The 13,808-nt window shown below is 45.0% G+C and overlaps 3 protein-coding genes across 8 annotated transcripts; 1 reads left to right on the forward strand and 2 right to left on the reverse strand.

The window, feature by feature from the left end:
- Window positions 1-1,292: 1,292 nt before the first annotated feature.
- Window positions 1,293-8,244, reverse strand: gabra6a (gamma-aminobutyric acid type A receptor subunit alpha6a). Of its 6 annotated transcripts, none has more exons than XM_076994126.1 (10): window positions 8,163-8,244; window positions 7,486-7,592; window positions 7,284-7,351; window positions 6,753-6,973; window positions 6,475-6,557; window positions 6,246-6,389; window positions 5,345-5,497; window positions 4,364-4,614; window positions 2,924-3,069; window positions 1,293-2,720 (listed from the first exon to the last, which is right to left on the reverse strand). In XM_076994126.1, exons 1-10 carry the CDS (start codon window positions 8,213-8,215, stop codon window positions 2,663-2,665), a joined length of 1,284 nt encoding a protein of 427 aa, XP_076850241.1. In that variant the 5' UTR covers window positions 8,216-8,244; the 3' UTR covers window positions 1,293-2,662. The 6 variants fall into 6 exon arrangements, with proteins under 6 accessions (XP_076850241.1, XP_076850240.1, XP_076850238.1 ...); XM_076994125.1 differs by having other exon boundaries at window positions 2,924-3,072; XM_076994123.1 differs by having other exon boundaries at window positions 1,293-1,609; window positions 2,924-3,165.
- On the forward strand, window positions 8,193-10,644 carry nudcd2 (NudC domain containing 2). The gene is made up of 4 exons (XM_076994133.1): window positions 8,193-8,630; window positions 9,084-9,132; window positions 9,251-9,402; window positions 9,639-10,644. Exons 1-4 carry the CDS (start codon window positions 8,442-8,444, stop codon window positions 9,717-9,719), a joined length of 471 nt encoding a protein of 156 aa, XP_076850248.1. The 5' UTR covers window positions 8,193-8,441; the 3' UTR covers window positions 9,720-10,644.
- Window positions 10,023-13,808, reverse strand: ccng1 (cyclin G1). The gene is made up of 6 exons (XM_076994132.1): window positions 13,620-13,808; window positions 12,648-12,911; window positions 11,960-12,213; window positions 11,740-11,818; window positions 11,497-11,607; window positions 10,023-10,987 (listed from the first exon to the last, which is right to left on the reverse strand). The coding sequence occupies exons 2-6, from the start codon at window positions 12,909-12,911 to the stop codon at window positions 10,796-10,798; spliced, it is 900 nt and encodes a 299-aa protein (XP_076850247.1). The 5' UTR covers window positions 13,620-13,808; the 3' UTR covers window positions 10,023-10,795.

Below are 13,808 nucleotides of genomic sequence, written 5' to 3' on the forward strand. Positions count from 1 at the left end.
ACGGCGTAGTCGCGGCGAAGGTTAACCCTCCTCAAGAACTGGCCAACTTCTGCTGAGCGCGACAGAGGTCACGAGACAATAGATGCATTTCATTGAAAAGAAAAGAAAACGTTCAGCGTGCTGAATTTATTAAGCTGATTGAAAAGAAAACAACCACAGTGACACATGACATGACTACTATCACCTCGAGTATCATTTAATTATTATCTTGCTGTTCCCCGTCAGTGGTGACACAGATGAATGATGAATTCGACCATTTGTTTATTGTGACAGACGAAAGCATGTTTCATTTACAAAGTAAATACATCGAACATTTTTTACTGGTACAATGCCGAGGAACAGTGATGAAACAAATGAAGTATTCTCTCTCTCCGTGCTGTAAGAAAGGGGAAACATCAAACATGCTCAAGATTAAGCTCAGTGACGGCCCCTGCGGCTCTTTGCTCGGTGACACTTAAACCCTCCGTCGCTTGCAAGCAATCTTGTATGCAAGAAACTGTGAAAGGTACAAATGCATAAAATCACGTGATATTTTGTGAATTATATGTGTATGTGTACATCTTTTTGAAACTGATTAGGTTCTTCATGAAGTTGACTGGGTCCAGAACAAACTCTAGAGCCACAAAGTCCCTTTCTTACTGAAGACAGGGCTCCAGACCCAAAATCTTCAGGGCTATAGTTTCAGTCAAGTAGCTCAGAAATCACAACTTAAGCCACATCACTGCTCTAGGTGATGCAAGAATCAAAATCCACTTCTATTATTATTATTTTCTGTCTTTTGAAATATCTCTGATCATGATTCTCCTAATCTCTCTCTCTCTCTCTCTCTCTCTCTCTCTCTCTCTCAGACTAAGGACTCTTTAAATCTGACTGGAGAACACACAAGTCCTGCAGCTGGACTTCAGTCAGCATTAAGGTAGGGTCTGTCCACTGAGGCCAAGTATCTGAAGGCATTGGTTCATTGTTGCATCACCAGTTAGTGCTGCAGATTACACGATCAACTTTTTTCCATCATGCTTGCACACACACACACACACACACACACACACACACACACACACACACACACACACACACACACACACACACACACACACACAGGGCTCTGAGGAGCTTAGCTATAGGAGGGTGCGTGGGGTTTGGGCTCTAGCAGACAGCAGCGAGGGACGTGTGCCTGAGCCCTGACCGTGGAGCAGCAAGCACACGTGGATGAGGGAATACGGCTAGAGCACCACATGCTTGTCAAGCAGTGTCAGACAGGCCTGTGCTCCATCAGAGGTGGGTGGGGGTGGTGGGGGTGGTGAGGGGGTGGGGGCGGGGAGACAGGGAGAGTGGCGAAGAAAGCAAAAAATGGAGAAATCAGAGAGAATCAGAGGGAGAGAAGTGAGTGACAGAATCAGGGAGAGAGGCAGATTGAGAGAGAGAGGGAGAGAGAGAGAGAGGGAGAGAGAGAAGTGTGAGAGAATCAGGGAGAGACACGGATTGAGAGAGACCAGAGAGAGAGAGAGAGAGAGAGAGAGAGAGAGAGAGAGAGAGAGAGAGAGAGAAGCAGCTGCTCTTCTGTGCTGGCAGGACTGATTGGCATTCCGGAGGTGCTCAGTCCACTTCCCTGTAGAGATAACACACACACACACACACACACACACAAAGAGCCGAACGCAGAGATGAGCGAGATTCCACCTCAGCACGCGGGAGGGCCGCTCCCACGTCACCTACACCGTGACGTCAGCCATTAATGTTTGATGAAAATCATTTGTTCCGAGTGTGAAATGGTAGTCGTCAGCGTGCGGGGAGAGCTGGCCTCGCACAACGCCTCCCAAATCATTCTCCATTTTAGACGGAACAAAACTGCTATTTCCCGCACTGCACGGGGGATTTGGGGTCAAGAAACGCCACTCTTCCCACAGCACGTGGTGCCGCCCCGGCACCGAACAAACTATTTATACCCCAGTCAAGTACTGATGCCAGTGGCAGCATGGTTTATGCACGTGGAATCATCAAGCAGTTGAACAACAACATGACAGCAATCACTACAATTAAAAACATGCGGTAGAGTGCCAACTACTCGCAAAGTGACCCATTCTGGGGGAGGGCCTGGTTTTTTTCAGGACGGCCTGATTGGCACGTTCCAAGCCAGAACCTTGTTCTGTTCCTTTGGGATGTTTGAGTGTAAAGTAAAATGAGTGGAGCTGAGCTTTGCCTCGGGGTGCTGATGAAACCCACTGATGGGACTTTTGTAACTATTGATCTTTAGCAGTATAGAAGAAGAGCTGAAACCTCAGACACTGGAACAGCAAAGTCAACAGGCAGCACCGTCAGGTTTACAGTCACATTTTTGTCACAGCAGGAACTACTGTGGCCATTTTACAGTAACGTGAGCATTTCGACACACACAGAGCTGGGGATACGGCCACGATGAATCTATATCCTGCCCAAGAGAGACCACCCAAGGAGAGGTCCTCCTGGCAAACCCAGGGTCCAGGACGTGGTCACAGGTAGAACATGTAGTTCCATATGGTGATATTGCAGGTAGAAATCCCTAGCATGCCTGAGGAGCTGCTTCAAAATAAAAGTCCGACACATTCCCCAGGCTCTCGTATGGATGAGCGCTACGGCACCGAGACCTGCTAGAATAAGCCGCCCAGTTGCCTCTCAGACCTATTCAAGTTAACCTGTATACAAAAGCTATGAGTGTTTCTTCTGTTGTATGACTCATGAAGCTACCTAGGTACCAACAGGCACCACACACACACACACACACACACACACACACACACACACACACACACACACACACACACACACACACACAATGTTGACCTCAGTAATCAAAAGGAACCTTTTTTTAAATAAAAACTGACAAGCCAAAATTTTCTACAGTGTAAGGTGTTACTAATAATGTTGGGAAATGTGTAACACACACCTGGGCTTCTCCATGGTGTCCTTGCTCAGGTAGATGTACCAGTAGGTGAGGTTGAAGAAGCCAAAAGCCAGTGGGAAGAGCACACGGGCATACTGGTCGATGGGACTGGGACACGCCACCATCCTGTCGGGTGGGACGGCTGAGCCCTGCTGGAGCAAGAGAGGCTGCCATGTTTGGGGGTCATCGGAGACCGAGCCGAACCTCTTCCTCGGGCCAGCCCCGATGTTGACGTCAGACGTCGGCTAAGCCACAGGGAGGAAATGTTTGGGTGACGTTATGAAAATGTTTGGAGCCGTGTTTTTATCCTTTTAAGTGTTTATCTGGGAAAACGCTTAACAAACCTGTTGCCATGGAAAGCTTGTGGGAAAGTTGCATCCATACAGCTCTATTCTCCATTACAGGTGATGTTTAAAAACTAGGACATGCAGAATTAAGCCTGCCCACAATGACCTCTGAGGTGCAGAGGTCATACCTCTACATACATGTATAGGCCACACTTATGAACAGACACACACTGGGAGTGCCGTTGTCACCACACTGATTCAAGCTGTGTTTACACCATTTGGCAAAATTACAAAATCAAAGTAACACAAATGCGTGAAGTGTTGAGCAATGTTGCTGTTTTAAATAAAGTGTCCGTGTCTAAGGCAGCCAGCGCATGTGGGTTTTGGACCAGAACATCTGCTAAAAGGTGAGGACGGTGATGTAAATACACCCTCCCTGCTCTTCCACTCTGCTAGCATGGGACGGGGGGCGAGCACTAGACAGCAGGACCCCGATACGCAGCGCAGGTAGTCAAGATTACAGGGAGTCGTGGAGCGTAGCTCTAATGCCCAGGCTATTTTTATAACAGTAGGCGTGATCTGGCCACACGGGAGCGCCCCCTGGAGGCCCAGCATGAGAGTTCCATTAGCATACGCATGCACACCACATGCCACACCACATCTAGTCCACAACACGCAGACTTGGCCGCATAACAGACGAACGTTGCCTGTGTTCCACATACTAATCTCTCCTGGTCTTCTAAATACGTAACGTGATTGACAGGGCTCGGGCCACTCACGTGCGATGTGGGTCACAAACTGCTTCCTTAGCATATGCCAGAAGGTTTTCCCTGCCATGGTAACCTTGGGACTGCTGAATGGGGTTTGGGCCCAAATGATTATCGTGCAGCTCTCTGACAACATCTGCAGTGAGAATAGCTGTAAAGAAGAAGTGTGTATAGCCACATGCCGCACATGCGCCTGAATAATTAATGACTGCCACAGGAATCACATGGCACACGAGGGACTGGTGCGTGTGCACATGCTGCTGCAGCTCCGGCAGGCCCGTGTTCGTCAGCATGGCATGATGACCAAAAAATAAACCCCCCCCCGACCAACCTAGCTGTGCGTGCGAGGGCTTAATGGGCAGCCGGGGGCAGTGTTGTGCGGGAGTTACCGAGTCGTCCTCGTCATCGCTCCCCACGGCTACGAACTCCAGCGCAGAGCCTCCGGAGACCACGCCGCGCTTCCTCCTGTTGGTCACCAGAGTGGTGGAGTAGTTGACCGCGGCGAACTCCACCAGGGCGGAGGCCACGAAGGCGAAGCAGATGGCGATGAACCAGTCCATGGCCGTGGCGTACGAGACCTTGGGTAGAGAGGACCGGGCACTGAGGCTCAGGGTCGTCATGGTGAGGACCGTGGTGACACCTGTGCATGTAAACCAATCACAAGGGACAGATGTGAACATCACAGTGGCCACCCAATGTCTTTTTTCTGCTTTCCTAAATTATTACAATGAGCGCATATCAATGTACACGTTTCTCTTGGCCAACCACAGTAAGTGAAACCCCCGATTAGAACCTTAAACTTCACTAAACCCTGCAAAGAACAATACTGCAATACTGAGACCTCATGGAGCCATTTTATTAATGACTAAAAAACCTAGCATACACGTGTGTCCTGCCCTTTTTATTCATTTAAGCCATTTCACATGAGCCACAGCAATGTGCACTTCACATGAACTCAGTAATGAGTGCTGAACAGAGAAAGAAATACATTCTGCAACCATAGGAACAACCAGCTTAGGTTGTGCTTAATCTGTGCACATGATGTTCAATGCATTCAGAGCCATATAGTATAATAGGGGTGGCTGGCGCCCTCTGCAGGACAGGAGGACAGAGTGGAAATGATGAAGGTTTATAAGCACTGTAGTATCATATCATATCTTTATTATCTCAGACATGGCCACTGAGGTAAAGGGGATGATGATGTGATGATGTAGAGATCAAAAAGTCAACGATTGCACAGCACGCTTGTCAGACATCTACAAGTGCATTAAATCACAACTAAGCATGATCGCACAGCTAATAGCACCCAGTGGATTAATGTGGACTCTGCCTGGTTCTGTGGTGTAGACGCTCAGACTGCGTTCTGCTACCTGCCACCGTGCGTGCGGGAACCGACTCCTTGTTGATCCAGAAGGCCACCTGGGATAGCACAACCACCATGATTAGGGGGATGTATGTTTGGATCAGGTGATACCCCAGCTTCCGCTGCAGGACAAAATGGACCACCTGAACAGAGTAGCGGCCTGAAATGGAGCAGGTGGAAAAACACTCAGAAACTTCACCTAGCAGGCAGAAGGGGAGGAGCTCGGGAGACAACACATCTTCCTGTCCATAAACATACTACAGGACGTTTCCGCTTAGCAAAACAAAAGCCCAGTCCCACCAGATTTGGGAAGACTGCATTTCGTTGCCTTGTACTTGTACTGAGCAAGAGGCCGGAGTTGGAATCTTAATTTAATGGAATGTATGAATCCATCCTGCACCACTTGATGATGCAGTAAAAAATCTGAACCTGTTTGAATCTTTATCGTACTGCTCTGGGGATAATGATGATGAGCTTGAGAAGAAGGGCATCTGTGCTCGCAAGCTAACTGGGGCACAGTCCAGGCTGCCGTCTCTGGGCCTCATCCACTCTCTCTGTGTGGTTGAGTGATCTGATGGGTCCTCAGCAGGAGGTCGTTGCTCTGTGCCCGTCTATAAATCTCCATCTCTCTCCCAGACACGCTCCTCCCTCCACTCTCACAGCCCACGTCACCCTCCTACAGGTCTTTTAAAAGACAAGCGACTTTACAAATCAGCCCTGACCAGTTAAGCGTCTTAAGCTGCCTCTGGGAGCAACAGACGGCCCGCAATACGTCTGCTCTGTGACTGCTACGTCATGCGCTTTACTCAGAATAGTCTCTTATGCCACTCCTAATTGGCATCACAGAAGCACAGTCTTTATATTGGATCGAGCCATTACCTTGGAACAAAATGAGAAACAGTGTGCACCTGTATTAATCTGTAGTGTCTCACTGGACAAAGACTGTCCCATCAGATCGTACTGCAGTAAATTGGAGGACTCTGGTGGAACATCCAGAGACTTCTCCGGGCCCTTCCTCCACGTGTAAACCATCTCGCAGTCTGTGTAGGCATCTACAGGTGGGGGGCGAAGAGGCGGAGAGGTCAATGTCGAACACGGCACCATGGTGGCGGTGACGACAGAGACACGGGTACCTACAGCTTCCAAAGCGGAGCGGACAAACATGGCCATCCATGGGGAAATCCATCAGGTTCATGGGGCATTCAGCACGCACCGTCAGCCTGGAGCAGACACAAGAAACGACCCGCACAAAGGACGGTTCTCGACAGAAAAACCCGGCAAGGCAAGCAAACGTGAATGAAGTGTGTGCAAAAAAAAGCATCTGCAAACACATGGTCTCCATGTGCCTGCTGACTCTTAATTAGTTTCTTGATTATATTTTGTCCGTGGAGGCGGTCCAAGAATCCTAAAGGTACCTCATTGTGTACAACACTGTGCCATTTTGCATGATGCGAAACATCTTGTTGGGTGTGGTCATGTTGTGCGCCAAAGACTTCTTGGCATTGCGGAAAAAGGTGTCAGGGGTCCAGATCTTCTCTACCATGCGGTTGTTCAGGCGTAGCACGTCGATGGGGCCCTCAAATATCAGCCTCTCGTCCACCCACATTTGACGAAAAAACATATCCATGGTGAACTCCTGTGTGTCAGAACACAGACTGAACGTGAGGTTGGATTTTCAATTCAGGTCAAAACTCATAAAAATTACATTCTGGTGTTGGCTGAATACTTTGGGCTCCCACTTGAACAATGTGTTTTTCACACACTAAGACAACTGTGTAAGAAAATATAGAGCTATTGTGATATTGTCCACAAAATAGGTATATTTTAGGAGATAGCATCACGGCGATGTCACATTTCATCATTTCTTGCTCAGCTATGTTACACAGCTAGGTAATATTAGGTCAAAGGAAATGGAGACAGGTGAGCAAATACAATTTTTTTCGTACCATTTCAACATCCGACACGGGTCCAAAACTGGTCACAAATATGTCCGTTTTTATTTCAGTGGCAGAACCTACAGAGAGTGGCACTGACCGTTAAGTGTAATAATAGTAAAAAAAAACTCAGTGTACACTTGCCATTGGTAGACTTGTGATGACTTTTAAATACTTAATTAGCAAGGATGTTTTATCACAATTTTAGCCTCACCTCCCGATCCGGGGCGGAGCCGGTTGTCGTAACCCTCAAGAAGTCTGTCCAGGATTCGCGTAATATTTTCTGAATTTATCCGTTGGTTTCCCGTTATATTGCTGACACTGGAAGAATTGATTTTCATATCAACATTATAACTGTTTATACATGATTACCACAATAATAAATCTGTACAAATAAAATAAAATAAAAACAAAACAAACACACAAAACCTATAATTGAATCAGGCCAGATAGGGTTGGTCATGGATAGTGTAAGCTTTCAATGTTTCGACATTAGTATCGCTTGTTTCATAAAATTTCCTCTACTCACCTGATCAAAAGTAGAAATACTAAAAGAGTGTCCATTCCTATCAGTACAACTCTCACTTGCCAGTAGGTACGTAGCCTATGTACCTGGCACTGTATCGTAGGTTCAGGAGATCAGGAGATATTCACAAACTTGTGTTTTAGATGCTGTTTCTTGTTGTGCGACTTTCAGAATACGTGAACTTGTGTAAGGTGAGATCTTTTAGATCTTTAATAATCGAGTTAAGGGATTAATCCTAATTAGGAATACCCTCCCCCTACCCGAAAAAAGAAAGGTTAAAAATATTTTGAAGCACATGTATAATTAGTTGCTGATCACAATGATGTTAAGTATTTGTCATTTATATGACCCACCAAAGAGCTTACCTAGCATACTTCAAAGTCAGACATCTAGACAAGTAAATCCCACTCCGATGCATTAGGGGGCGCTGTAATCCTGCACACGCCACAGATTCTGTACGTAGAAGAGTTGACAGAGAAAAGCAAGAATGTGCATGACATGTTCTTGTCTTCGTTTATTTAATGAATTGGACTATTTTGAAATGCGTCGCCCACGTACGTAATTTACTGTTAGAATTTTACATAGCATATGCTGGTCTGCCCTGTGTGGTGTTAAGTATTAAGTAAAGTATTGGCCAGCTAAGCATGTCGGTCCATTTTGAAGAGAGAAGTGGTGTTATTCCGTGTCAAACACCGTGGGGTTCGTGGTATCAGACCATGGAGGAGATTTTCATTGAAGTTAACGTCCTTCCTGGAACATCAAGTAAAGATGTTAAATGTATTCTTGGAAGCAAACAAATAGAACTTAACGTAAGAGGAAAGCAAATATTCAAGGTAAGTTACCTAAGCTACAACTCCATAAACACAGCTAACATAACTAGTAGTATTATTTCTATGTTGTATAGTCTATATACAAGTGTATGGTATGTATACAGTCTACAATGACTGGTAAGAGTATGTGTTTCAGGAGAAAGTTACATAACGTATACCGTTACTTCTCCGCTGGTTAGTTTGCAAGTCAAATTTCCCGAGATTAAAAAAAATATGTGAATTCTAAAAGGTTTTGTATTTGAACATCTCAGGGTCAGCAGCTGACCACAAGAGATATCTTATGTAGGTAGATAGTTAGCCACGTTTGAGCTGTTACAATATATAAACAACATGAATGAAACATTGTTTTCTAAAAGGCCTCATTTTAGAGTGGTTCTCCTTCTGTAAAGTAATTTTTGGAGATACAAGATTTGTCAGACAGTGACAATACTTACCAATTAGTTTTTTTCCCCACAGGGAAAGTTATTTGGAACAACAGTGGGAGATGAGGCGACATGGACACTGGGTGAGGTTTTCCTGACCACAGGCCCTGTTGCCACACCATTGAACATAATCAACTCTTGGTGGGGGACTCGCTGAGCTAATGCAGTTCTTGTTCTGACTTTTCTTGTAATACCATGAAGAGGACAAAAAGCTGATCCGGATTATTCTGATGAAGACGAACAGGGAGGCTGGGAACTGCTGGACCTCACTGCTGGAAGACGAATACGCAGCTGATCCATGGATCCAGGACCAGATGCAGCGGAAGCTTACACTGGAGAGGTTCCAGAGAGAGGCAAGTGCTCACACCCATACGGATGCCAAGATTCTTGCCCAACACACCTATATTAGTTCAACATTAAGGACTTGATGTGTTAAGATTTTTCTGCTATCTGAGTCAGCCACTAATAGGAAGTAATGGTCTGTTTTGGTCAGTCTTCACTGGTTCAAGTTAACCAGCTATATCCATTAGGAAAATGGGCATGTGTGTCGAGAAAAGCAATCTGACCCCTATACCTTTTCTGGTTTCAGAATCCTGGATTTGATTTCAGTGGTGCAGAAATCTCTGGAAACTTCCATGGAGGGGGTCCAGATTTCTCAAATTTGAAATAACTGCACTAATTAAGAAGAACCTAAACTGACAGACATGTTGGCCTGATGTTGACTCAAGGATGCAATTCTCTCAAATGTGCGATCAAGAGACAAATCTACACCCAAATGTTCAAAACCAAATGTGTAGCTCGTCAGTGTTAAAGCCATATCCTAAATCATCACAAGGAGCCTTCATCATTTAGTTTGTCAGTGATCTACATCCTGTGCTGTCAGGGCTGATAATTTCACTTGTACAAATTGTTTATAAATCATTTAATCGAAAAAAAAAAAAAAAGTGTCCAGTGTTTTGATGACAGGTGCCAGTTTAACATTTCAATATTTTATTGAAAGGTTTAGCTTGTGTTCACAGGGTACACATTTTTAATTATTGCAGGAATTGAGTACAAATGAAAATCCATGCTTGCCATGTCCAATATTAATTTATCAATTTATAGTTTTTTGCAATCTAGACCCTGTTTAATATTTAACAGCCATCTAACAATTGCTCAAAACCTCAGTGACTATAGGCTTGTTTCAGAGAAGATGCAGTTCAGCACCAGTCACCTCAATGTTCAGAGCAATACCTTAATGGATCTGGTAAGAGAAGGAACTTCATGTAATCACCTTGGGTAGGAGTGTGCCTTAGGACAGTTCAGCAACCTAGGGTGGGAGTTAAGAGTTTTGGGCCCGATATCTTGGTTCCATTGTTTGTCTAATCACAAAACCCTTCTCCCTCCTCTTCCACATAGTGGACTGAGGACCTAGGTGGTTCTATACTTAAATTGCTTTAAACAACCAGCACAGACGATGGTGCCGATTCAAATGAACATACTGTACATGTGCGCGAGCTAGTCCAAACAGGCAGGTATGACCTGGCCTGGCTGGCCTGCTCTCAAACCTACCCGTGACTAGGAATATCCAAAGTCACAGCAGATAAAGTAAAGGTTTGTATGCTAGAAAAATGCAGGGGATTTGGGGGAGGGTTCCAGTTTTTGCAAAGCTTTTACAAGTGAAGCCTAAAACAAAACAAAAATAATCTCTGGGCAAGACGGGGCTTAAAGCCTCATTCTGAATGAGGCTCAGCCAACATCAAAGATTTAACAAGCAGATTCAGGAATGGTGGGTAGATGGGCAATCTTGTAGTAGCTGTGCTTCAGCTGCCGAGCTGTTCTACCAGAGATGATCCAGCGTAGCCGCTGATTGTGGGGCTTCAAGCACTTGGTGGTAGAATATTCAGCCAGACACTTGGCAACAAGCTCCCGCACACCAACCAAGTCTCCGTCTTTAATCTGAAATAAGAATGCATGCAAGATTTAGTAATCTTTCTAGTTTAATGAAAACTTAAGCACTACCATTTTGTTCCAAACAGTGGAATTAAAGTAATGGCCTAACTGGTCCCCTTTCTGGAATTTTCCATGAACATGCATTATGCAGTTGGTTATGCAACAGCCATGAGCAACTCAAAAGAAAATAGAAACTACACTATGGCTAAAAAAATTAGCTGATCAATCATTAGTCCTTGCAGTACTGATCTCAGAACACTGCATGAGGCCTTTAACAAATTACACGACTATAAGTTTCAGCAAACACGCAAACAATATTGGCCCTTTTAAATCAATGCAAATACCTTTACCCCTTTGACCCTTTAACACCAACTCTTCAGTAATCCACCATGTTCATATAAAGACTCAGAAAAGTCTCCAAATGTTGGAATATTTATTCCCAAATTACAGCAGGTCAGATCAGTGCCAACACCAAGTACAGTGGTTGGTCCATACAGTGCGGTGCCAGAACTTACAGAAAGCTGCTCCTGTAGGTCTCGCATGGCCTCTCTGGCGGCTCCAGTCGACTCAAACCCATGATGTTCCTCAACTTCAAGGGCCAGCAGAGCCAGGCCTAGCAAGGAAGGCTGATGCAGACAGACATTTATTAAAAACCCAGAATTGCAACAACTAGCACAAACAGCACTGTGAAAATGTACTACAGAGCCACAATGGAAACTGATCCATGGCCAAAAAGGTAGAGGAAAGAAGCGGCTCACCCTTAATTTCGTGAATGTAAAGGAGCAGTGGCACGCCTTTAGCTGAGCCTCTAGCCTCTCCATGCTCTTCATCTTCTTACTGAAACGATGCCCCAAAATATAGTAATTAAAGTGTATTGACTATGCACCATATTGAGTACTAATCCAAAGCTTTTGGTCCACATAAATGATCCATTTGTAATGAGAAGTGCACTAAAGGTTTAACATTCATGATGGTCACCTGTCAGCATCCATCTTCTCAAGAACGTGGCAGTGAAACAGCCTGAGGAACTGCAGTGCAGTGGGCGCTCGGACCATCCAGAAGAGTTTCTGTAGAACAATCTTCTCCATCCTCATCATGTCGGATACTGTGAAGCGGTTCTGGCTGATCCTGATCAGGTCGTTTGCCAGAGGGACGTTCTTCTCTTCTTCCGAGGCCTTCACAGCAATGTAGAAGCAGCACAGGCTGACACAGGACAGGTGCTTGGGCTGTATCTGGAAACAAGAGAAGGCTGACTGAAGTCTTACGAGACATGCCAGCAAAGCTCTGGTACTTGCATTTCAATCTGGGACAAATTTATTGCAGCAGATTTGAAACAGACTGGTCAGGAAATGGTCAGGTTTAAGTGGGATAGTCCAACCGCCAAAACATTCCAAACCATGCAGAGACAAGGCAAACATGTTTGTGAGACTTGGCTCATCTTAACTGGATGACATTTTAATAGCCTATATTCCTTTGTAATACAGATAGTGGCAACATACTCAAATGGACCCTTTAATGTAGAAATTATTTTATCTGCTTTGTTAAGTGCTAATGAGCATTCTGGCCTCCCTTGAATGTTCATAATGAATTCTGTGGGTGTTCTGGTCAACCAAGATGAACCATACCATTAGTGCTTCATGCAAGTATCACAGACCATAACTCCTACCTTCACCACAGCAATAAAACGGTCCAGAAGGCTGACAGCAAGGGAAAACGTCTCAGCGGTGAAACCGAAGAAGCGGGCCAGAGAGAGCAGATCTTTTACGGCAAAATCCCTCAACTTGACAGTCATTCTCAGGCCGTTATCGTGAGAGGACTCGATGATACGGAGGCCGCAAAGATTAGGCTGATACCGGACCTCCTGCTCCAAAAGGGCCTTGAGCTGGGCCTCAAAAGGCAAAGCTTCAGTTCCGTTTACCTTGTCAATCATCTAGGGGAGAAAAAAGGAAAACAAGTTAAATAGTTATAAATACAATAAACACAACATGTACAACTGAACTTCAAAACAACAAATTTTCGCGTGTGCGTCTTATTCATGATTTTGTAAAGTAATTCATGAGACGGTCGTGTGGGCGGACATGTCCGGGCATGTCGATGACCTGCGCGACGAACACGGAGCCAGGCAGCTCCCTACAACGCTGGACAAATAGTTAAATAACCTAAATATAGTTCGTAAAACACCGAAGGAGCGCTGTTAAAAACTTATATTCATTGACTTCTAAAGCCCAAGGAAGTCCCCACAGCTAAGTTAGTCATGTCGAGGCATGTTTTTGTACTGGAGGAACGACCTTATCTACTCGGGAGCAAATTGTTAGCTGGCTAGCCAGAGCTACACTTCATTCACACAGAAAACAGGTCTACATTAATACGTCTAATTAACTTTTAATCATCTTTTAAGCTAATTAAATGTACATGAACGTAAAAGTATAGTTAGCGAGGTAGCTAAGGCACACGTTACGTTATCCATAACGTTAGCCAGCTACGGTTCTGTAATAACTGATCACTTACACACACTCGAAGACCATTTTTGATAAATCAAATAAGCTGTAACGACTACAAACAAACCAGCACTAGACCCCAAATTTCAACCTGCCAGCTAACAAAAAGTCCGATTAATGTTCTAGAGATTGATACGTACCTTTAAGTGAGTTAGGCTTAATTAGTAGCTAGAAAATAAAATAATATAGTACCTAAATGCTGCGAGGGGGAAAGAAAACTACAAGAAAAGCTTAAAAAGAAATTAACCCAAGTACGTATGTAGGTTTAAAGCAAGTGTAACACGTCCGCCCTGCACACCCCTAACCCTTGGCGTGCAATGGCGCAGACT

Source organism: Brachyhypopomus gauderio, unplaced genomic scaffold (genome assembly GCF_052324685.1).
Source record: "Brachyhypopomus gauderio isolate BG-103 unplaced genomic scaffold, BGAUD_0.2 sc135, whole genome shotgun sequence".
Classification (NCBI taxonomy): domain Eukaryota; kingdom Metazoa; phylum Chordata; class Actinopteri; order Gymnotiformes; family Hypopomidae; genus Brachyhypopomus; species Brachyhypopomus gauderio.